The sequence below is a fragment of the Ips typographus genome, linkage group LG1, assembly GCF_016097725.1.
Source record: "Ips typographus isolate SLU linkage group LG1, UJ_Ityp_2.0, whole genome shotgun sequence".
Taxonomy (NCBI): domain Eukaryota; kingdom Metazoa; phylum Arthropoda; class Insecta; order Coleoptera; family Curculionidae; genus Ips; species Ips typographus.
Window position 1 is genome coordinate 209273 of NC_138422.1, and position 20701 is coordinate 229973.

Below are 20701 nucleotides of genomic sequence, written 5' to 3' on the forward strand. Positions count from 1 at the left end.
TTAATACTCAAAACGTGTTGTTTTACAAAATAAATAGAAAATACACAATTAACGAAATTTAAATGGACAATCTCTCAATCTAAAGTTAGACGCCGTTTACTAGGATTTACTTATTTTATACATGTTTTTTCAATTCTTTAATTCTAATAAAATAAAGCAAAGATTGAAAATTAATATTTTCTTATAAAACATTTTCATTAGAGAAAAAATCTTATCTATCTATTTTCATCTCTCTTAATCTACCTACTTTCCTATTAAATAGGGTTCAGAAGAGTAGCTTGTAATTATTGTAATATAATTTTAAAATTAATGTATTGTACAATAACAATTAGGTATATCAGGTATCAGACAAATATAACGTCACAAATATGTAACTTGTAAGTATGTAGGTAACTCAAAATTGTGCGGTTAAAATTTAATTAGAAATCTAGGTACACTAAAATAACAATAGAAAAAATTAACTGTGGTTCAGATTGTGACAATACAGATGAAAAAATCACAGTCTGAACTACACTTATTAATAAATAATGTCTATAAATCCATTATTATTAACACAGAAGTGTCAAATGGTTATGTTGTTGTTTTATTAATACACAACATAGTCACTATCCACTGGCCGTTTTGCATTTAATTTAGATGTGCAATTTACACTTAAGGCAATTCAAAGTTAATTTAAACTAAAAAAAGTAAAAGTCAAGCACATAAGCGTACGGCGGCAAAACAGAAACGCTCGTTAAGCGGGGAATCATCTCCAAGATTTGACGGGCTGCCAAACGAGGAAAAAGAAACTTCCGGTCGATTCGGGTGCGTATCTTTGCGCCAACCGTCCGAAAATAAACGCGCTTCTCCAGTTTTTTTTCTTTGCGTTAAATGGGGCAGGCCCAGCGTTACAGTTAAAAGTTAAAACAAAATCTGGTTCAGTCGCGCGTCGAATACGCTTAAGAACTGATCATCGTCTTTTAATTAATATTCGAGCAGGTGTGGCAACGTTGCAACCACGTGCACCGCAATGTTGAAATCGCTGTTTCCTTGGAAACACAGTAAAACAAAACAAGTAATGGCGGCACAACCTCAGATGGAGGCAGGTAAGTGTCAAAACACTTTATTTTGTCATGTTTCGGGTATTTAGTGTTTATTCGCGTGCAGTTTTTTCGGTGTTTGGAATAGTGTTGGGCACTCGTTACCATTTAATAAAGCGAAATGGGACGTTCGGCAACTCTTAACGTAAAAATAGTGTCATATGGTCCACCTACAAACAATGTTTCTTTCAGTCTGCTTGTTCTAGGCACTAATTGGTGCCTGTATACATATAAATAGTATAAACCCAGAGCTATTTTCATTATGGAAAGACGATACATACGGAAGTCTTTTGCGTTTAATAGAACACAACATTTTATTTGGTAATCTATTGCCAACAGTGTACAAAATAAAAGTTTTTTTTGGATGTCTTGATGAGACACTTTATAGAGAAACTACCTTAAGGAACAACGACCCAAATAAGTTTTGTGTGTATATTTTGGAAATTATTGGCAACAGCTGCATCCAGCAGCCACTTTTATAGGCCATCCAGCTTCTGTACTTAGAAATGTGTAAACAAACACAGATTGTCCAACTGTAAGTAAACAGGTAGTGCACTTTATTTAATTGAATGACCCATTAATTGTTATACGTAACAGTTGCGACCTTTGTACTGTGCTTTGTATTTTCCCATACTTCTAGACAAAAAAACCAGCAGCAATGCAATTAGATTATAGGAGTACCAACTTGCATTATATCAGCATTTATTATATTATTGTTTTTATGTAGCTGCTCACCTTCAGTTTGCCATTTTAAAACTGTTCAGTGTGCAATTTCAAAAGATTTTTTTAATTAGCATCATTTCCTGCTTTAGATGTTTGATTTGATTGTTTTTATCACTATATGGATGTTCAGGTGGTTGGTGTAGATGGTCCCTCAGGATTTAAGTTATTTTATGTTAGGATCTTTAAAAGATACTTAATTATTAGGTTTTACTGTTACTGTCACTTTTGTCAGCATTCTTAGGCCCAGTTGTATGAAGTGTACTACCCTTGAAAAACCCTTGTATTGTCACTAACTGTCAAATGACGTCACACTCACTTTCGGCAAAGTTACACATTTTCCTTACCTGTATTACTTTTCATAGTTTTAATTTCAAATAAAAGTTATCTTTAAAGAATGTTTCCTAGGTGAATAAGACATCGTCAGATCTCTTTAGATAACGAAAATTATTCCAGGTTCTTGTATGTCAAGTTAAAATAAACTTAATAATGAATGCCATATGAAACCTGCCCTAATTTTAGACGAGGAACAAGATAAGATCATAAAAATAGGGATGTTCCATATAAAAACTTGCAGTTTTTAATAAATTTTTTGAGGTCAATTTTTTACACCTTTGTATCATTATTTTTGACGTTTTTTACACCCATTCGTAGAACCTTGGTTAACAATACGAAACGCAGAAACCAAGAAAAAACGTTTTCTGATATGCAAAAATTAAAATTGTTTTAGATATTGCGAATGTCAAATTTTACATCTCAGAAACGGTAGTTACGGTTTTTTCATAATGGATCACGGCGGTTCGTCCTGACTCATTTTGTATTACGACCCCATATCATGGTCAAAAACGATAAAAATCATAATACTATCCGTAATAGATCCATTATCTAGTCTGGAACCGTAAATTTTGAATTTGACGGTTCAAAATTACAGAAGTGTATTTAACATAGTTTTTACTGAGACGTTAACATCAGAGTTTGTTCCAATATTCTGTTTACAGCTTTGTTCCAATATTTAACAAACTAATTAGTTTACAACGTTATGTAAGATCATGTGACCTTGTGGAAGAGAAGACAGGACAGGTATTTGTTGCCGGAGAGATTTACGAATGACACGTTGCCAAGTGTAATTTACGTAAATCACCCTGGATTTAAGTTTAAAAATTAAATTTTGATTCAAATAAGCGCTTTTTTACGCTTGCTTAACGGGCCAAACATTGAATTGAACCGCAACATACTTAGAGAGACTTCACGATCAACCTGTTAAACGACAATTCGACAATGAGAAATCTCCCCTGAGTCGTTTTATTCATTCATCTCAGGAGTATTGTTGCATACATTATTTTGGTGTGTTTCTAGGTTTATTAATAGTCGGTTTCGTTTATACCAAAAACAGTCGTCGGTGCTGTGCGGCGTGTGTCTCGGGGGCGCGATTCTATATGAAGAGGATGTTCTATTTCTATGGGGAAGTCGGTATGTGCAGGTGTTGTTTACATTTTTTACGCAGTGTTTTACCAAAGAAAAAAATGTTGACTGCGTAGGTTCGCTTTATGACGCCTTCGTCTTTCTTATGTGGGAATCGATTATCATTAATGATGGTCATTTTGCAATAATAACGATAAGTGTTGTCAGGTTTTTATGGTGTTGCCAAATTGTGCCACGTTGTCGAATCATTTTTGATGTATATACTCTCAAAACTAGTTTCAAATTAGTCTTGTTTGTTGAATTTATGGCCGATTGCCCGGTTGCATTTAAGAACACGCTAGGCTAAGTTTTGATTTGACAGTGACATTTTGCATCTCACCTGTCGCAGTGTTATAACAACTTTTAGGTTTAGGAGTATAATAATTTTGCAAAAAAAAAAAAATCTTGACAACATTTTTGTGACAGTTGTCAACAAGGAATTTTGTGGATACATTGCTCCACAAAAGTTTTGATAGATCCGCTAGTGCGCGCTTCGTGGCGTTATTTGACAGTTTGTCACGTGACATCGGTTCGTTTTTTTTTTAAGTCAGTTAATCAGATTCACGGGAGACTTTATACTCAAATTTGTAATCAGAATACCATACTAATCCCGGCCTCCTCCTATTGAACAGTGAATTTGTCCACTAATTCGCCTAGTTTTCAAACTTGACATTAACAAAACCGAGAACAAAACGTGTTCTTTTAACTGTATTTTATTAGGACGACACTATATTGCTTATTATAATATATTGGTAGGCGGACTTACTGTCTTGAACCTGTCCGGTTTCCCTATAAACCGAGCTGAAAATAAGACAAAATGGAAACGAGGTCAAACACCTAAAAATTATCTCGTTTGCTTTACTAAATAATTCTTTAAATTTCTGCGCTAAAACTAGAACCTTAAATAGTTTGTACCTTATTCCCTCCTTTTGATTTGATTGCTATAATTACCTGTAATCAACACATTGAATTTTTTTCTTCCTGGCCTAGAAATTACCGTACAAATGCAGTGGATAATCGATATGAAATTACGTTTAAAGAAAACAATGTTGTCAAGGTTTCCTGTATGCCGGCTGTGGAATTTGCTTCGTCCGGACTTTTTATTTATTATTCTAAACAACCAACAATACCCGACGTGCGGTATACTATCTTCAAAGGAAATCGGTGTACGGAAGTCGAGACTCGAGAGTGCATCCGACCCTTTTCTCCACTACCGTAAATCACTTTTTAGATTGGGATCGAGTGTTTTATTATTAGGGCGGGACACTTTAAATTTCCAGGAAAAAGCTTCCGCTCATTTAGTTTTTTTTATGACCACATGACTGATTTACGATCTTTTCAAAAAGTAATTTTGACGTGTAATTTTAAGATTGACGCACACAGTTGGTAGTTTGTGTTTGTTATGTGACCAATCACAAACTACAAACAGTGCTGTAATTTACGCAAGTACCTTGTGGACCATATTCTCTTTGCTTTATAGACAAAGTGTTTATTTTTTGCAGAACTCATAATCCAGGAACAAAGTTTGCTTCCCTGCCATGTGTGCGGCAGAACTTTTCTGTCCAATCCTTTGAAAAAACACGTGAAAGTCTGCGAGAAAAATGCGATTAAACGGCGCAAACCCTTCGACTCGTTGAAACAGCGGGTAAGCAATGCGGTAAAACAGTTTACCATTTACTTACCGATGAAAATTATCAGGTGGCAGGCACTGACCTGGCCGATTTTCACCAAGCCACGTACCTGAAAAAGCGGGAAGAGCCGGTGGTGGAAAAGAAGCCAAAACCGAGCAAATGGAAGGAGAAACATCTGGAGCTAGTTACGGCAATTAGGGCTGCCAAAGGTGGGCATTTATGCCTTTTGATTGAAAACTCTTAACTTTGACCCTTTTTAGGAGGGTCTTCAACTGTAATACCCTTGTCCCCTTCCACCCCAAAACCAATCAGAAGCACCACTTCGTTAATATCCTCGACCAGTCAGAATGAGAGGTGTCCTTCGTGCGAACGCCATTTTGGTCCTAAAGCCTTCGACAGGCATGTGGAGTGGTGCAGAGAGAAAAAGGCGAGGATACAGCATCAACCCGCCAATGTACAAGAAGCCAAGGAGAGACTAGAAGCTAGGATTAAGTACAGGTCAGTGCGTAATTGGTTAATGCTGTTAACGAAATTGAAGCCTTAATAATATCCGACAAAGAGGCGATATTTTCATTATAAACTGTTTTTATTGGAACTGTTGAAATAGTACTTTACTTTTCCATGGTGCTCCATGCAAATCAAGAAATTTCGAAAAAAATGGAAAAGTTAAGTCATAACACAATTAAAATTAAATTCTTTTCAACTGTCAAATGACACTCTTGAACTCTTATTAGGCCCGGTTTTTTCAACTTCTTATTTTTTAGTCCTTGGAATTAAAACCGTTCTAATCCATAACTTGTAATTTTAGTTGCTAATGCATAACCTTGAAAGTTGCCAATTTTTAACTTTTTAGAGTTAAGCTTAGAAATCAAGAAAATCTTTTTTCTTGTGCAGGTGTTAATTGTTTATTAAATTTGTATTTGGATGAGATAGAAACAAAAACAAGAAATGTTTATAAATGTTTTTTTACTTTCAAATAGTCTCTCCACTTTTTCCCATCTTTGGAGCGTTTTATGCTGCAAAATTATCGTTAAATTATAAAATCTTGCAAAACTTTTAAGCATTTAAAAAGGACTTGAACCAAATTTGTATTAAAATTAGCTTTGAAAGTAAATGGGTAATAACTGCTAAGCATCATTAGCAGTCATGGCCGAGCGGTTAAGGCGTCTGACTAGAAATCAGATTCCCTCTGGGAGCGTAGGTTCGAATCCTACTGACTGCGTTCAATTTTTTAATTTTTTTTTCCCTAATTAAAATTCATATTCATCGTAATTACGTAATCAACTTATGATAAGAAATAATTGAAAACAAATTTGGAAGGTTTTGTCGGAAAAACAATTTAATATATTTTTTTCTAATACATAGTTTACATTATTGTTTTTTTTTTAAATTAAGTAGAGTGCCTCCATTGAATAAGTCAAAAAGGTCGTTAGTGAGGGAAAAGTATTCAAGTCCGCACAGCCCCGAACCAATGAGAAGGTCGAATACGAGTAACTTTAGTAGTCCAGCCCTATCCAGAGGTCCCAGTATACGCAAACCTAAAAGTCTAGTCGATGTTGGTAAAGTCACTAAATCAATTCAAACCAATTGATTTACTAATTTGAACGTTTTTTTTTGTGTAACAGAACGGAAAACCCCAGACGTAAAGTCGGAGAAAAACAAACGGACCAGCCCAGACAGATCGGTCATGTCTTTTACCAGCAGTAGCTCACCGAGGAGTACTACTCCACAAACTGAATCAATTAAAAGGTAAGTTCTCCTCAATGACAACAATCTGTTGGGAGAACGGAAAAGTGGTCTGAAATTACTTTTTTTAACCTAAGCCCTCCACAAAACCTTTCCCTTCTCCTTTTGCATCAAAACGTCAAACTGAATATCTAACTCAGGCCCTTTTCCTTTCTTCGTGACAGTTTCCCTAAGAAAGTAACTAGACATCCACTAAAACTGAACCCGTTAAATGTGAATGAGGAAAGTTTAATAACAGTGTCATCAATAAATAATCTGGAAGTAAATCGGCGTATGGTTACTTGGAAAGATACGGTCACGACCAAAACTCTAAAAAGTAAATCTGAATGTTTGAAAGGCCTTAAAAGTGAAGTGCCACATCAAATGGGGGCGAAAAGTCCATTGGAGAAGATTCTGTCTTCTGGTGATGTGTTCAACCGGAAATCCAGAATTCCCACTAAGTACTGTCCCCCAAAACCTGTTAGCCCACCATTACTTGAGTGTGCAAGTTTAGAAACTGTGAATAACTGTCATGACAGCCTTGATTTGCAAAATAGTTTACGCGATGAAAGTGACGAGCCAAACACAGCTAAGGTGGTGTGTTTGTTCCAGTCGGAGATTAACCTCGATTTAACTCGCGACAATAGTCTAAACACCCTAACAGATCTTCACGAGTCCATTCAAACCATCACAACTTTGGATCTGAAATCATCCACGTTCAGTCTGAAAAAAAGTCACTCGGACCTGAACGTCGTCTATAAAGGCGAGTTTTTGTACGAGTCTGAAAGTCAGGATTTTCGCAAAACCTGTCAGGATATCCGCAGCGTTACGTCTACACCCGCCCTCCATTTGACGTATCCAACTGTCATTAAACCACCCCAATCCGAATGGAACTTCAAAATTACCAAACCAATAGACTGGACAAGTGTGAAGACTAAAGAACGGCTAGAGATCCTCCGTATAGCTGCAGAAAGGTTTATAGAGGAGGCCCGACAACCGCAACCTGCACCTACTTATCTGGAAGAGGACTATTCAGTACCGAAAAAAAAGCGACGAGTTCAGTCAAGTGACAGCAGTTCATCGGAAACCACCAAGGCGAGTGATGGTTCATCGAAGAGGACCGAGGCATCATTGGGGAGAGTAATGGATTTGTCAATGACCCCGGAGATAACCCCGCGAACTGTGGGTTTGATAGAAAAAGTCCTGCGAGGCAGACAACTTAGAAAACAACACAGTAACGTAATGTTGGCTGTCACTTTGTCGGAATGCGAAAGGCTTTTGGAAATCGATTCGAAAAGTGTCGCCAAGGTGGAGAGGATGATAGACAAATCAAAACAGGTCACTTTTCCTCCGGTTATTGTTACAAATATGAAAAAAATGAATCGGAAAGTTCAGGTCGGAACCCCGGAAAAGATTTGCCTACCCAAGATAATAACGCGTCCTGAGATTTTGGCGCAAAACAACCTACAAAGGTATTACGTCGGTTAGGGAAACGTACTCAATTTTGGTTGATTGTCGAGTGTATATTTGGTATTGTAATCATTGGATGATTTTTGTATGCGTATTTTATTATTATTATTTTAAAAGGCGGTTAACTGCATTTTTCACTCAAATTTGAATTTAAACGGGGCTGAAGTGATAGATGTTTATATAGCGGTACTCACTATGCTCATGCACAGTTGCCGGCTCGGTTTAATATTACTATTATCCTATTTAAAAAAAATTGGTGGGTTGCACTGTACTTAAGTAATAGCGGTACCTGAGTCTATTTTTGGTCTGTTCATTTACTGCACAAAGGTGGCTTATATACATAAAAAAGTTACATTAACCGGCTTTCTGTATATAGACAAGGCCGTGTGGGTTGACGAATTTTGCACAAGGTAAAAATGCCTTAATAAATGTAGTAGTATTGTGTCGGGTTTGGTTAAAAATGGACGTTAAACGGTTAGTTAGTTACAAGATGATTTTAAAGTCTTCTAAATTAAGGTAGGGACGATTTTGTTTCAGTAACTCTTCCAGCTACGACCCGTTTGAAGTGGCGCAACGTCAATTTATGGAACTGCTGGAGTGCGACGACTTTAAACCTTTCACCCCTTCAAATCGCACCCTTAAAACTCCCACCTCCCCTCAATCCGTTAAAAAACCAACTAAACGTGAATCGGTTATCGACCCCCCGATAACTTTCAAAGACTCTATGGAGTCGGTCACTGACAACGACGATTTTGAGCTGATCGAAAATATTATCAATGAACATTTCGGGGAAAGTCCTAAAGAGTCTGAAACTGGTTTTTATTTACATAATATAAAAGCCGATAAGGACCCTTTAGCCTTGGATAATATTCTTGATCGGAAGTACAGCGACGATATTGACCCTAGATTGATCAACGAAAACGACAACCTGTCCATACCGGAACATCTCAAAGTCGAAGACTACTCACCAACTAGTACCAGTACTATAGGTACAGACAATACTTTACAGAACGATGTGGACCATTACAGTGTGCTGTACGACTCAAAAATCGAGCCCAAGGCTACCAAAAAACCTTTAATGAAACGTTCATTGTCTTTAGTTAATCGTAGTAAGCGCGAAACCACTCTAACAAGTACGAAAAGTTTTAATACCACGGTCAAAAAACCCTCCAATCAAACTGTCAAACCTAAAGTGACGAACAAAAACAACGTAACTCAAAAAAATAATAATCTTTCCAGCACAAAAAAACCTAGTACTACAGCACCCGAGAAAAAAAAGGCCTTACCCCTTCTCAAACGTTCCATGACCCTCATCGATCCCGCTCCCAAACCCTCCTTCAAAAACAAACAGGAGGTGAACAATTTTTTCAACGGAAACGAAACAAGTAAAATGTCCACGAGCCTGGTAACATTTTTTTTATCAAATTTGGCAACATCGCTTCTGATTAACCAACTTACAGCAAGCCACCATCACCACCGACAATTTGAAGGCGGAAGACTTGTTTTCCGTGGATGACGAAATGTACGAGGAGTACAAAAAGTACGAAGAGCTGTACTTGAAGGAAAAGGAGCTGAACGCAAACTCGAATAAGAAAAACAAGAACAAACCGGCCGACTTGACCAACTACGGCCTGTTGGCCAACAGCGAGGAAGAAGATCGGTCGAACAGCTCCAATATTAAATTGTCCAACGATTCAGCTTACGGCAGGTAAGTTTTAGTTCGGTCGGTCAACAAATGCGGCCAAAGCATTTTACTACTGCTGAGTAATTTTTAACCGAAATTTCAGCCTGCGTAAGTCTTCCAAGCATCGAATCAGAGCGCCAAGACTGTCGCCGTTAGAGCCGAAAAGCGTAGAGAACACCAGTTCGAGTGGATCGGAGAACGGGCTCAATTCGCCCGCAATCCAATCGGATGGCTTCTCAAAAGTGTCCAAGTTCTGTCACGAATGCGGCACCAAATTTCCGGTTACCACCGCGAAATTTTGCGTCGAATGCGGCGTCAAAAGACTGGTTTTGTGATAACGTTTTGACAACGTTTCGGATTTTAATCAGAATCTTTATGCATGATGTTTTGTTTTTATGTACAGTTTACATACACTTTTACCGGGGCTAATGTGCGTTTTAAATGCAGCTAAATTAACAAACTATACAGAGTAAAGTTTTATTTTTATTACATACCTTTACTTAAAGTTTGGAGGTCTAACATTTGTTTTAATGTACGCTATACTGTATACCAAAGTTACTAATTATAAATTTAGTAGGCGACTCAAAGTCGATAAGGTGCAATTTAAAATCAAAATTCTGGTCAAACCCACTTAACTATTGTGATTTTATTCTATACATTATTTTTTAGGTAAGGAAAAAAGTCACGCATAGATTTTGTCGTGTTTTTTTTTGTAACCATTCCAAATACTTGTTTACCAGTTTTTACTTACAATTAACAAAGACTGTTTAGCGGTTTAACTTATTTTTAGTCAATAAAACTTAATTAAATTATACTTGTATGAGTAATTTTACTTACACCTCACTTTCACAGCAGAAAATCTAAGGATGTGAAATGTGTTAAAAATTTATAGACAGCCTTATATTATGAGAAAAACTTATTTACATCCATTTAAGTTTATAGTAGTTAAACGTCACACATGAAAACATATTGCTCTTTTTGCATGAAGATATATTTCAAAATCACATTAAGGTTTCGTACAGTTCCTTTTCCAATTTCCGTCTATACCACAAATTGGCGGACAGTTGCAAGACACGCAAGATTAAAATAACTCGAAGACCTTTAAAGTTTGATTATTTTTTGATATTTTAATAGCAAGGGTAACAAACCTAGTCCGATAGCGCTCAAGAACAACGCTACCCAAGGCAAACCCGTAGAATGTCTGATGGTTTTCAAAATGGCCATCATCCTCCTCAAGCTCTTGTAATGATTGAAGTATAAACCGTACATAGTCACTATCATCCAAGGGAATATTAAAGCAATATTCCTCTATATCAAAAAAACTGGTCAACGTTCTAGTTAAATTCAACTCAATCGACTTACAGTGGCTAAACCTTTGTGAAGCATCCATGCAGTGAAAGCAATAAGTACCACGTCCTGCATGTTGAACGAAACGGATATGCCTGTAAAAGTAACATATCTAACACTGGAAAAACTGGATGATAACTCACCTTGTAAATTTCCAGTAAATTCCATTTTACAAGCGGAAAAAATAGACTGAAACAACCACATGGAAGCGACAAGCAAAACGGGCGGTTTTGGTTCTAGGAATTTAGGGTCGAGCGCCTGCAGGCCTATCTCCTCTGATGTGAACGTTTCCTGCAGTTGGACGGTGCTCGTACTCATTTTGAATTTTGGTTTATCACAAAAAATATTAAATCATTTTTTTTTAATTTTGATGGGTTGACATAATTCACAAGAAGTTTGGTGCTTAATTAGCTACAGGTAATTTTTAACACCTGTGATTCCAATTTGGATACTATTTTACCCTCTTTTATCTCATTTAATTGACTGTATACTGACTGTGACTGTATTTTTTGTTTGTTTTATAATCCAATTTTATAATGATATAAAACTAACTTTAAACTTTGATAAATTTATTCTTAACCTACACAAAACTGCAAACATTAAGTTTGCTGGATAATTTTATCTACAATATGGTTAAACACTTTAGCCGCGGGTGCCTCTGTCAACTCTTTAACACAAGATTTCCCTAAAAGTTCACCCACTCGAGGATCTATAGGCAAAGTGCCAAGAAATGGAACTTTGGCCAACTCAGCCAAGCTTTCCCCTCCTCCTTTACTGAAAATATTTGTACATTCAGTACAGTGTGGACACACAAACCTACAAACCATTCAAGTCTCAAATCAAATTGCTCACCCTATTTGAAGCCTTCTTACCCACTCATATTTTCAATTAAACCTAAAATTGGTATTCCAGTTTTCTTGCAAAACGTAATCTCTTTCCTAACATCCTCTATGGACATTTGTTGTGGTGTGGTGACAATAACAGCTCCATCACATTTCACACTTTTTAAATTCTCCATTACAGTAATGTGCTCATCTGAAGTTCCTGGTGGAGTATCAATAATTAAATAGTCCAAATAACCCCAGCACACATCTGTGAGAAACTGTTTAACCATGGCAGTTTTTTTGGGGCCCCTCCACACTACAGCATTGTTTCGATTGTTTAGCAGAAATCCTATAGACATCACAGCCAAATTTTGATTCTGGTCTAGGTAAACGGGAACCCAGCTTAACAGATAAAAACAATAAACCTGAATCTTCTAGTTGGGATTATGAAGACTTACCCATCATCAGCCTGATGAACGTCCCTGCCCTCCAACTGCAGCAAATAAGGAATGCTGGGGCCACATAAGTCTATGTCTAATAAACCCACCTAAATGTTTGGGGATTCCAGTAAATGGAATAAGAAATTTATAGCACCATGGATTTACCTTAAGACCTCTTTCTACCAATGTTAAAGCCAGCTGAGTGCTGACTGTTGACTTTCCGACACCCCCTTTTCCTGACAGCACCAGAATAATGTGTTTCACACCCTCCAACATGTTTATGTTTTATTTACTATTCTAAACTCCAAATGTTGATTTTGATTTTCGCATTTTGAGGTTTTGTTAGGTTTACAGTCAAAATCAGCTGATTAGACTTTGGAGGACAAATATGCCACTCAAGTAGTCCTATTCACTGCTGGCTAATATGTTATTTGTCTTTTTAGTACTTAATTGCAATTAAGCTGTTACAAAAAAACAGTTTAATTAATTACCTCTAAATTGAAAAACTTATTTTTTACAAGTGTTAGAAATTTTAGTATCAATCTATTAGGAGTATAAAGAACTATTAATTGTTTTAATAGTTTTGTTATGTTAAAATGGCAGCTTCGCATTTATTCAGTCAAACAATTATTATCAAACTCAGTAATTAATGTCGTGACTGAACTTCAAAAATAAGCTATTCCCAGCGTTGTCAGATTGCTAAATTTGGAACCAAACTGTTCACTTTTAAGATTTGTAGGAAAAGGAACTATAAAGTATAACAAAACCTGTTTTAAATAGAACATCACAATGTGTTTATTATATTTTAATTGCCTATTAATAAAACAATAACAATCTACTATAATACTATATACAAACATTCTGTTAACTGTTAATTTTTTTCAAAATTTTTTCTTCATTATCGTCAGCAGGTCTTTTCACGCTTTTTAAATTATTCTTCAGATTAAAATCATATTCTTTAAGAACAAACCCGATTTTTTCAGTAGCCATTTTAACGTCTTCGTCGTTAATTTCCCAATACGTCACAAACCGAATCCAGTCCTCTCGGGAGCTGCACTTTACGCTAACCTTGACTGGGTCAGTTGGGTGTACTGCAATTAATCTAAAATGATTACGAACTATACCAAATGCTGAAATGGTATAAAAAGATTGCTATTGAATATTGTAATACTTACCTCTGTTGAATTTCTTTAGGGTTCACTTTGGAGTCCAAATGCATGATAACAATGTTGGTTTGTACCTGGGAAATGTCCACCGTAAAGTGAGGCGATTTGAGGTCATTTATTCCTTAAAAGAAATAAAAATATCTCAATAGTAAAATAAATCGATTACTGGGGTTATAATTAAACATTCAAAACAATAGTCCATGTTGCTCGAAGAGACTACGTTGTAAATACAAACCGAGTGACACAAAGTCTTTTTGAGACTAACCCCCATTTGCACCGTCGTAAATTAAGCCTAACTTAAATTAAGTTTGGTTCAGACTGTGACAATACAGATGAAAAAAGTTACAGTCTCGACTACACTTAACTTAAGCTAGGCTTAAAGTATACGACGGCGCAAATGGGGCTTAGAATCCGTTTGTATTAACATTAAACATGTCATGTCACACTTATGGTCCACAAGTGGTTTCAAAATATTTCACTGTGAAACAATAAGCAAATTAAAGAGCAACAAACAATTCAAGGTTTGACATATAATAATAATATGACAGGATTTAATATTAGTTCCAAAAAGAAAATTTAAGATTCTCAAACGTCTATAAAAGTGAGTTTATTGTAAAATACAATTACACTTTTAGGTCTCTTGCATGGATAGTGCAAACGTCATTTTCAAAGTTCAAAGGCTCTAAATTGCCTGTAAAAACACTAACAAAACCTCTTACCAAAGGTGATGCATAAAAATGCGGCACCGCTGGAAACAGTGGGTAATCATAAACTGTGACGTTGCAGACATTTGACGCGCTAATTCAATTTAACTATTTTATGTCTATGACCATAACCCTCCTATACATCGTAGGCTTAATCAAGGCGTTTGAACATAAGCGGCTTGAAAAACTGCGATATATAGTTTACAAGCCGCTATCTCAAGCGGCTTATTCAAGTCAAGTCTCTTTTTTAACAGGCTTGAACTTATCAAGTATATTTGAAGGAGCTTAGAACAAGAAGACAATGCGATGTATACGGATTGTTAAGTTTTTAAATGACATTTGGCTTCTTTGTCTGTCGATTTGTATTATGAACAAGGCTTAAATCAGACTATGAAGGCTTTCACGGCCGATGAAATATGAAAGTTATCCGGGTTTATAAGCCCCCCCAGCAATGTTATTTAAAACAAAAAATTTTCCTATGCCTACTGTCTTCTTATTGACTGTATGTAATTTTATTTCACCTTCATAGGTTTTTTTTTTCTCATCTACAAATTATTGTACTAGAATTAAAAGAATTTAACTCGAAAATAGGAAAATTAATGCAAAATTGAATGACTACAACTGTACCACATTCGCAAATTAAAAAAAAACTACCGAGTGTACTATAAATTTATTTAATCTAAAAAAACACAACCTTATGAAAAACCATATTTATTATCTTCCACAGATCATAAAATAAATTATTTAAAACATTTCACAATGTAACTTAAAGCAGTAGTACCCGACGAGGCGATTATCACTATCATACCACCGTGTGCGCTCATGACGCATTTTGTCAATATTTTAATGGCACAACAAAATAAATATATACAAAAGCGATGTTGCAACATCCTTCACCCCAAAAACAACAGGTCAAAGCTTGAACATATCATCATACTCTTTGATGATCATTTGGATTTTGTCACAGGCCAAGGCCACGTCCTCGTCGGTAACTTCCCAATAAAGCGTAAATCGGACGCAATCGTGATTCAGGGACATACACCGGACACTACACTTGACACTGTCAGTTTTTAATACAGTCTGTAGGCGGCGTTGTAGCTCTTTAATGGAGATTCGGGATTTGTCTACGTACATCAGCACCATGTTGGTTTGGACGGTTTGTAGATCGACCCGGAAGTTGTTTGACGCCATTGCGTAGATCGCTGCAAGGTTTTTCAGGGTGTTTAGTTCCAAAGGTTATCAAGTGACTAAACAACTTACCTTGATAAGATTAACCCAGACATGCAAATTCCACCTTCAGTCGTGCTAGTGTTACGACAAAAACCCACCGTAACATGCCAAATAATCCACTAATTTAACCCAATACATATAAATTAGCGTTAAAACCCTTCAACTAAGCTATAAATTGAGAACATTGGCATCGTCGCAATAGACCTTTTCACTTTCACCCTTATATGCCAATAAACTAAACAACCAAAAAAATTGTCACAATGTTGTCATTTAAGACAAACTGTTATTTTTGATTATATTATTTTGGATATTTGAAATAGCTTTTAATCAAATGTCAAATTTTGTGTCTTCATGGCCTCCTATTTAAGATGGAGATCTAGATTTATAATGTTTTCCATGGAATAATCCAAGAACAAAATTAATTTTGTCGACGGTGCTGGATTTTGGCAACAGCGCGCTGAAAATATGGCCTACTTGATATTTTTTTCGTTTTCTGTCTTTGTCCCGCGCATGCAATTATCTACGTTTCTCTGTCAGTTACACGGTTTTCCTATGGTCGGTTTTGGATTTACCACACCTGTATAAATCATTCACCAATAAACTATGTTTATATCGAGAAAACTGAATCTATATTAGGTACCTATACCTACAATTAGGTAAACTGACAGTAGAGCTCGAATCAGCTAAGAAAAGGCCACAGGCGTCATCAAACGATGATGTCACGATCTCTGTACGTCTCGCTTTAAATATTGCTGCTCTCGTTACTTTCCAAGTTGTTGCAGCCAGTCAGTGGCGTGCTATTATTTTATCAGTAAAATGAAACATTTTCGTCGTTTTTAATAAAGAAAATAAAAGACAACAAGTTTTTCAAAGGAATGGAAACTCCTTCTGCTTCTTTCTTCATAAATTGTAAGACGTTACTGACGATTTCACGGCCTTGGCTGTATATGATAACACCTTTCTTTCCAACCTTTTTGAAAGACATTTTGACAAAATAACGTTTTTTATTCATAACACTATGTGAACTTCAACTGCGACCATCAACAATACAACCAAAACACCAGACTAAAACGGAACCTAACCTAACCTAACCCCCTAAGTCTCCCTGTCCGCCACTACATTTTTTTAAACTTGGCAACACCGTTTAGAGTGCCGGCTAGTAAAAGCATATAAAAAGGTCCAAATGTCCCTGGCCGCTGCCGCATCTGTTTTAATTGTGTCCAAGTAAAAACCGTACTACGTTGCCAAGTGGCTTTTTGACCGCTTAACAATATATTTTCGGGAATATTTTAATAGGACGCCTCTGATTATATCTAATGCGACGGCAACTGTAGAAGGAGAAAGAAATAGTTTTAAAAACTGCGTCATTGATGATGCGGTGGCCTTTTCTCATCTGATTCGAGCTCTAAAACAGAACTGACTTGACAATCACACTAATTTGACGCTTATCACTTTTTATTTGAACTGCATACTGTTAACCTCAAAAAATGAAGAAAATATTTGTTTAGTACAATCTCATGCAACTGTTTTGATATGCTTTATGATTAACGTGTTAACTATATCAACCAGCTAAGTTTTCATAAATGCTATAAAAAAACACAACATCCGAGAATGTGGCAATTACACCGATGCTAAGTCTATGTGTGCACTGTGCAGCGGTAAATCTCAGCACAGTGGGAACTTTGTGATTGGTCAAAAACACCAAAACTTTTTTCTTGACCAATCACAAACCACACACAGTCTTGCGCTATTTATCGCAAATGCTACACATGTAGACTTACATAGGTACAGCCAGTTTTTATGAAGACATAATAAATAACGGATTGTGGAATTGCCACGTTGTCGAATTTATTTTAACTCACAAATAACCAGTGATTTAAAATAGACACTCACCTTTGGCTATTTGAAAAGCGTGTTTGTGATCCTCTTGCAGTCTGTCAATCATTTTGTCAAGAGCTACCAAACCAGCCGCCGCAATAATCCCCGCTTGCCGCCAGCCGCCCCCTAAAGCTTTACGCACACGCCTGGCTCTGAAAGAAAAATTTTTACAGTCTACTATTTTTACAGACCAATCAAACTACAACAACTCTCTTACTTGGCTATAAATTCGGAAGTGCCGGCCAAAATGGCGCCAACAGGACATCCCAACCCTTTGCTCAGACAAAAACAAACTGAATCCACATCTTTCACAATTCTACTGGGCGGCACATTTAAGTAAACGGCCGCGTTCATCATACGCGCCCCATCCATGTGCACGGGTAAGTTGTATTCCTGGGCCACCGCGTGCACCTTTTCTAGCCATTCCAGCGGCAACACCTGCTCAATGGATTAGAAAGGTAACAGCTGTCAAACGCGGTGCCAAAAACGCTTACCTTGCCACCGCATAGATTGTGGGTGTTTTCCACGATGACGAGGGACGAAATGGGTTCGTGAACATCGGGATTTTTGCGGATTTTTTTGCGCAAGTCGTCCAGGTTAAAGGTACCGTCCTCGTTGTTTTTGATAACGGCCGTGTGTACGCCCGCAATTTGTGCAGTACCGCCTAAAAAAATCACTTAAAAATAAAGTTAATTAAAAAATGTGACAGAAAAATGTTTACCTTGCTCGAATTTGAACGTATGCCCGTGATCTCCAGAGATTATTTCGCTGCCACGTTGATTGCAGTGCACCATTACTAGGCAAGAAAGCAAATGTTGTACTATTGCCAACAATAAATGGCAAAAAGACAGTAATGTGATCTTGCCACGTAGACAAGCAAATTTAAATTCTTCTGATATTTTTCTTACAGGGAAAGTAGTTGAGAAAAAATGTTTACATATTTTTTTTTTTTTAACTAATAAATGCTTTGTATTTATACCTTACAGACAAGCTGATACTGTATGTTCTTAACAGATACCATTCAGTACTAATTTACTGAGTATACCATTAAAATATTTACTTAAATCTCATGAACTTAAGGTATTTTTTGTAGCTTAGTGCAGTAGATGTATTGCAGAGCATAAAATATACAAAACTCTGATTGGTCAAACATGTTTTTTTACTAAACAAAGTTTAGGAAGATACAGTGGATCAGAGATGCTCTCAAAACTGACATCTCCTGACAACCTTTGCTAATAAATTTAGGTCAAAAGTGTTTGTAACTAAACCCTTTGCTCATATCTATATGTACTGGACTAATCACTAGATAGATAATGTCTCGATAATGTATAATACATCAACCAGTCCAATACTCTCTTAATTAAGGCAGAAAAGAAAGTGCTTACACAATGAATGTGTTAATCAACCGTCCACATTAAACTAATTTAAATTGACCTTTAGTTCACACAAAAAAAGCTAAGAAACTGGTTGGAACCAGATCAAGAAAGGATACTGTCCAAACAACCTTACACAAGTTTATCATGTGTAAATTTGTAATTGATTTTGCGATAAAACGGGTTCAAAATTTGGTAATCTTGAAGAAATGATGATGAAAGTATTTAATCATTATTATGACCATGTAAGTTTTATTGGTCAACTAAAATTATCACTAACCATAACAGCTTCTTATCTGCTATTTGCCTTTTAGGTATTAATAGTTTACTGATGGTAAGTATACCTACTTGTGCAGTATTTATGTAAATCACAGCATTGTTCATAGTTTGTGATTGGTCAAAAAAAGCATTAAATTGAAAGTTGCTTTTTTAACCAATCACAACTACTCACTGTGCTGAGATTCACACAAATGACAGTTTAAACAAAAACTGTCAAGTTTTAACCATGAAAGTAACATCAATAGCTTTTCTGCAAAGTCACAGGAGTAAATTACTACTGGACCTAAAGTACTTCTTCTTGTCAGGAAAACCACTTTCAGAATTCTCACAATGTCATAACTTCATAACTCACATCAAATTTCATTTATTTTGACTTTTAATTCAAACACTTCATTGAGGTGCATCTAAATTTGAATTTAAAGTAAAAGTTTCTAGTTTTAAGTTTCAGGTCAACCAATTTCAACATCAATCCATCATCATCATCTTTTTTTAGGACTAAAATGAGAATTGAAAGTAAAGTAGAAATTATTTTCTTTAACAGTTTGATCCTAGTTTCAGCTCTTAGTAGGTATGTTAAATCAAATCCTTCTAGGTATAGTTAACTGACCTTGTAAAAACTTATCTGTTAAAAGATTGAATGATTAGATTTTTAGAGAATTGGGCTGTTCTAAAATTAGTATTGTTATCTACAAAGCCTGTCTTTCTAGTTACCAACCAGAGAAAGAAAAATATTTCCTTCCAAGATCTTCTAGATAATAGTAGATCTTAGACAAAATCCTAGTCTTCACTTTAGCAAAAAAAATCACTTACTAGCAATCAAATTGGCCATAGTACCACTGGCAACAAACACTGCTTGCTCCATTTCCAGCATTTCAGCTGCTCGTCTTTCCAGTTCAGCCACTGTGGGGTCCTCACCATACACATCATCTCCAACAGGAGCCCCAAACATGGCCTGTCTCATTTCGGGGGTGGGTTGACTGAGGGTATCACTACGCAGATCCACAATGCGCACCCCCGAGCTGTTCAGCAGGTCAATGTTGATCTTCTCATACATGTTGATGGGTTGTTGGTTATTGCCAGAGGACTGATAACACTTGAATGAACAGAAGCGACGGCGTTCACGATCCTTTATACTTTCTCCGCTGCACTAAATTTTTGGCTTGTCTTTGGTGAATTGGATTGCATAAGTGTTTTGAATTGGTTATTAGAGTGTGGCAAAGTGTAACACACAACTACGTTAAAGGGTTAACTAGGATTTCAACATTGTTTTTGTTAAGTTGAGTATTGCATCTGTTTACTTCTTAAGATTTAAATAATAACATCAATATCAATCATCAATTTGTTCCTTTAATGAGCAGTGATTTCATAACACTCAGTGTTTTTTTAAAACTGCAGAAACTAGGAGACTAATCACTCACCTTTTTCCAGCTGTAATAACTTACTTACTAACCGTGAAAATCAATGTTTACTTGCGTTTTCAATATAAAAGTGATAAAAGTTAAATTATTAAGATTTTTAGAAAATTGAAAAATGCCCGGTAAACAAAACAAACACCATTTGACTTGACATAACAGATTCTTCACATTGACAATATTGACATATTGAAAAGTAGCGTGCCAGACTGCCACAGAATACGCTGACGTCACAAAGTAGTTTACACTGTCACCATTTTTGTCAATTAATATGATCC

The 20701-nt window shown here is 36.2% G+C and overlaps 4 protein-coding genes and 1 non-coding gene across 12 annotated transcripts; 2 read left to right on the forward strand and 3 right to left on the reverse strand.

Moving 5' to 3' along the window:
• The first annotated feature begins 753 nt into the window (after positions 1-753).
• Positions 754-10584, forward strand: LOC145738084 (uncharacterized). 3 transcript variants are annotated; one of them, XM_081992942.1, is made up of 10 exons: positions 754-1085; positions 4763-4905; positions 4959-5100; positions 5152-5389; positions 6290-6450; positions 6517-6640; positions 6802-8088; positions 9326-9491; positions 9547-9794; positions 9874-10584. In XM_081992942.1, the coding sequence occupies exons 1-10, from the start codon at positions 1010-1012 to the stop codon at positions 10103-10105; spliced, it is 2817 nt and encodes a 938-aa protein (XP_081849068.1). In that variant the 5' UTR covers positions 754-1009; the 3' UTR covers positions 10106-10584. The 3 variants fall into 3 exon arrangements, with proteins under 3 accessions (XP_081849068.1, XP_081849088.1, XP_081849078.1); XM_081992952.1 differs by lacking the exon at positions 754-1085 and adding an exon at positions 3109-3269; XM_081992962.1 differs by lacking the exon at positions 6802-8088 and having other exon boundaries at positions 773-1085; positions 8624-9491.
• On the forward strand, positions 6032-6113 carry TRNAS-AGA (transfer RNA serine (anticodon AGA)). Its single transcript has one exon. It is a non-coding gene; the product is annotated as a tRNA-Ser (tRNA).
• Positions 10585-10743: 159 nt separating the features above from the next.
• On the reverse strand, positions 10744-11574 carry LOC145738167 (uncharacterized). The gene is made up of 4 exons (XM_081993040.1): positions 11261-11574; positions 11133-11212; positions 10919-11078; positions 10744-10869 (listed from the first exon to the last, which is right to left on the reverse strand). The coding sequence occupies exons 1-4, from the start codon at positions 11433-11435 to the stop codon at positions 10772-10774; spliced, it is 513 nt and encodes a 170-aa protein (XP_081849166.1). The 5' UTR covers positions 11436-11574; the 3' UTR covers positions 10744-10771.
• A 95-nt stretch (positions 11575-11669) lies between these two features.
• Positions 11670-12938, reverse strand: Nubp2 (NUBP iron-sulfur cluster assembly factor 2). Its single transcript, XM_081993032.1, has 4 exons — positions 12547-12938; positions 12400-12488; positions 11990-12343; positions 11670-11933 (listed from the first exon to the last, which is right to left on the reverse strand). Exons 1-4 carry the CDS (start codon positions 12655-12657, stop codon positions 11717-11719), a joined length of 771 nt encoding a protein of 256 aa, XP_081849158.1. The 5' UTR covers positions 12658-12938; the 3' UTR covers positions 11670-11716.
• A 213-nt stretch (positions 12939-13151) lies between these two features.
• LOC145738114 (uncharacterized) lies at positions 13152-20596 on the reverse strand. 6 transcript variants are annotated; one of them, XM_081992984.1, is made up of 8 exons: positions 20430-20596; positions 19822-20158; positions 18081-18155; positions 17854-18023; positions 17577-17797; positions 17375-17511; positions 13557-13668; positions 13152-13483 (listed from the first exon to the last, which is right to left on the reverse strand). In XM_081992984.1, exons 2-8 carry the CDS (start codon positions 20063-20065, stop codon positions 13246-13248), a joined length of 1197 nt encoding a protein of 398 aa, XP_081849110.1. In that variant the 5' UTR covers positions 20066-20158; positions 20430-20596; the 3' UTR covers positions 13152-13245. The 6 variants fall into 6 exon arrangements, with proteins under 6 accessions (XP_081849110.1, XP_081849103.1, XP_081849116.1 ...); XM_081992977.1 differs by having other exon boundaries at positions 19822-20175; XM_081992990.1 differs by having other exon boundaries at positions 19822-20104; positions 20430-20590.
• Positions 20597-20701: the final 105 nt, after the last annotated feature.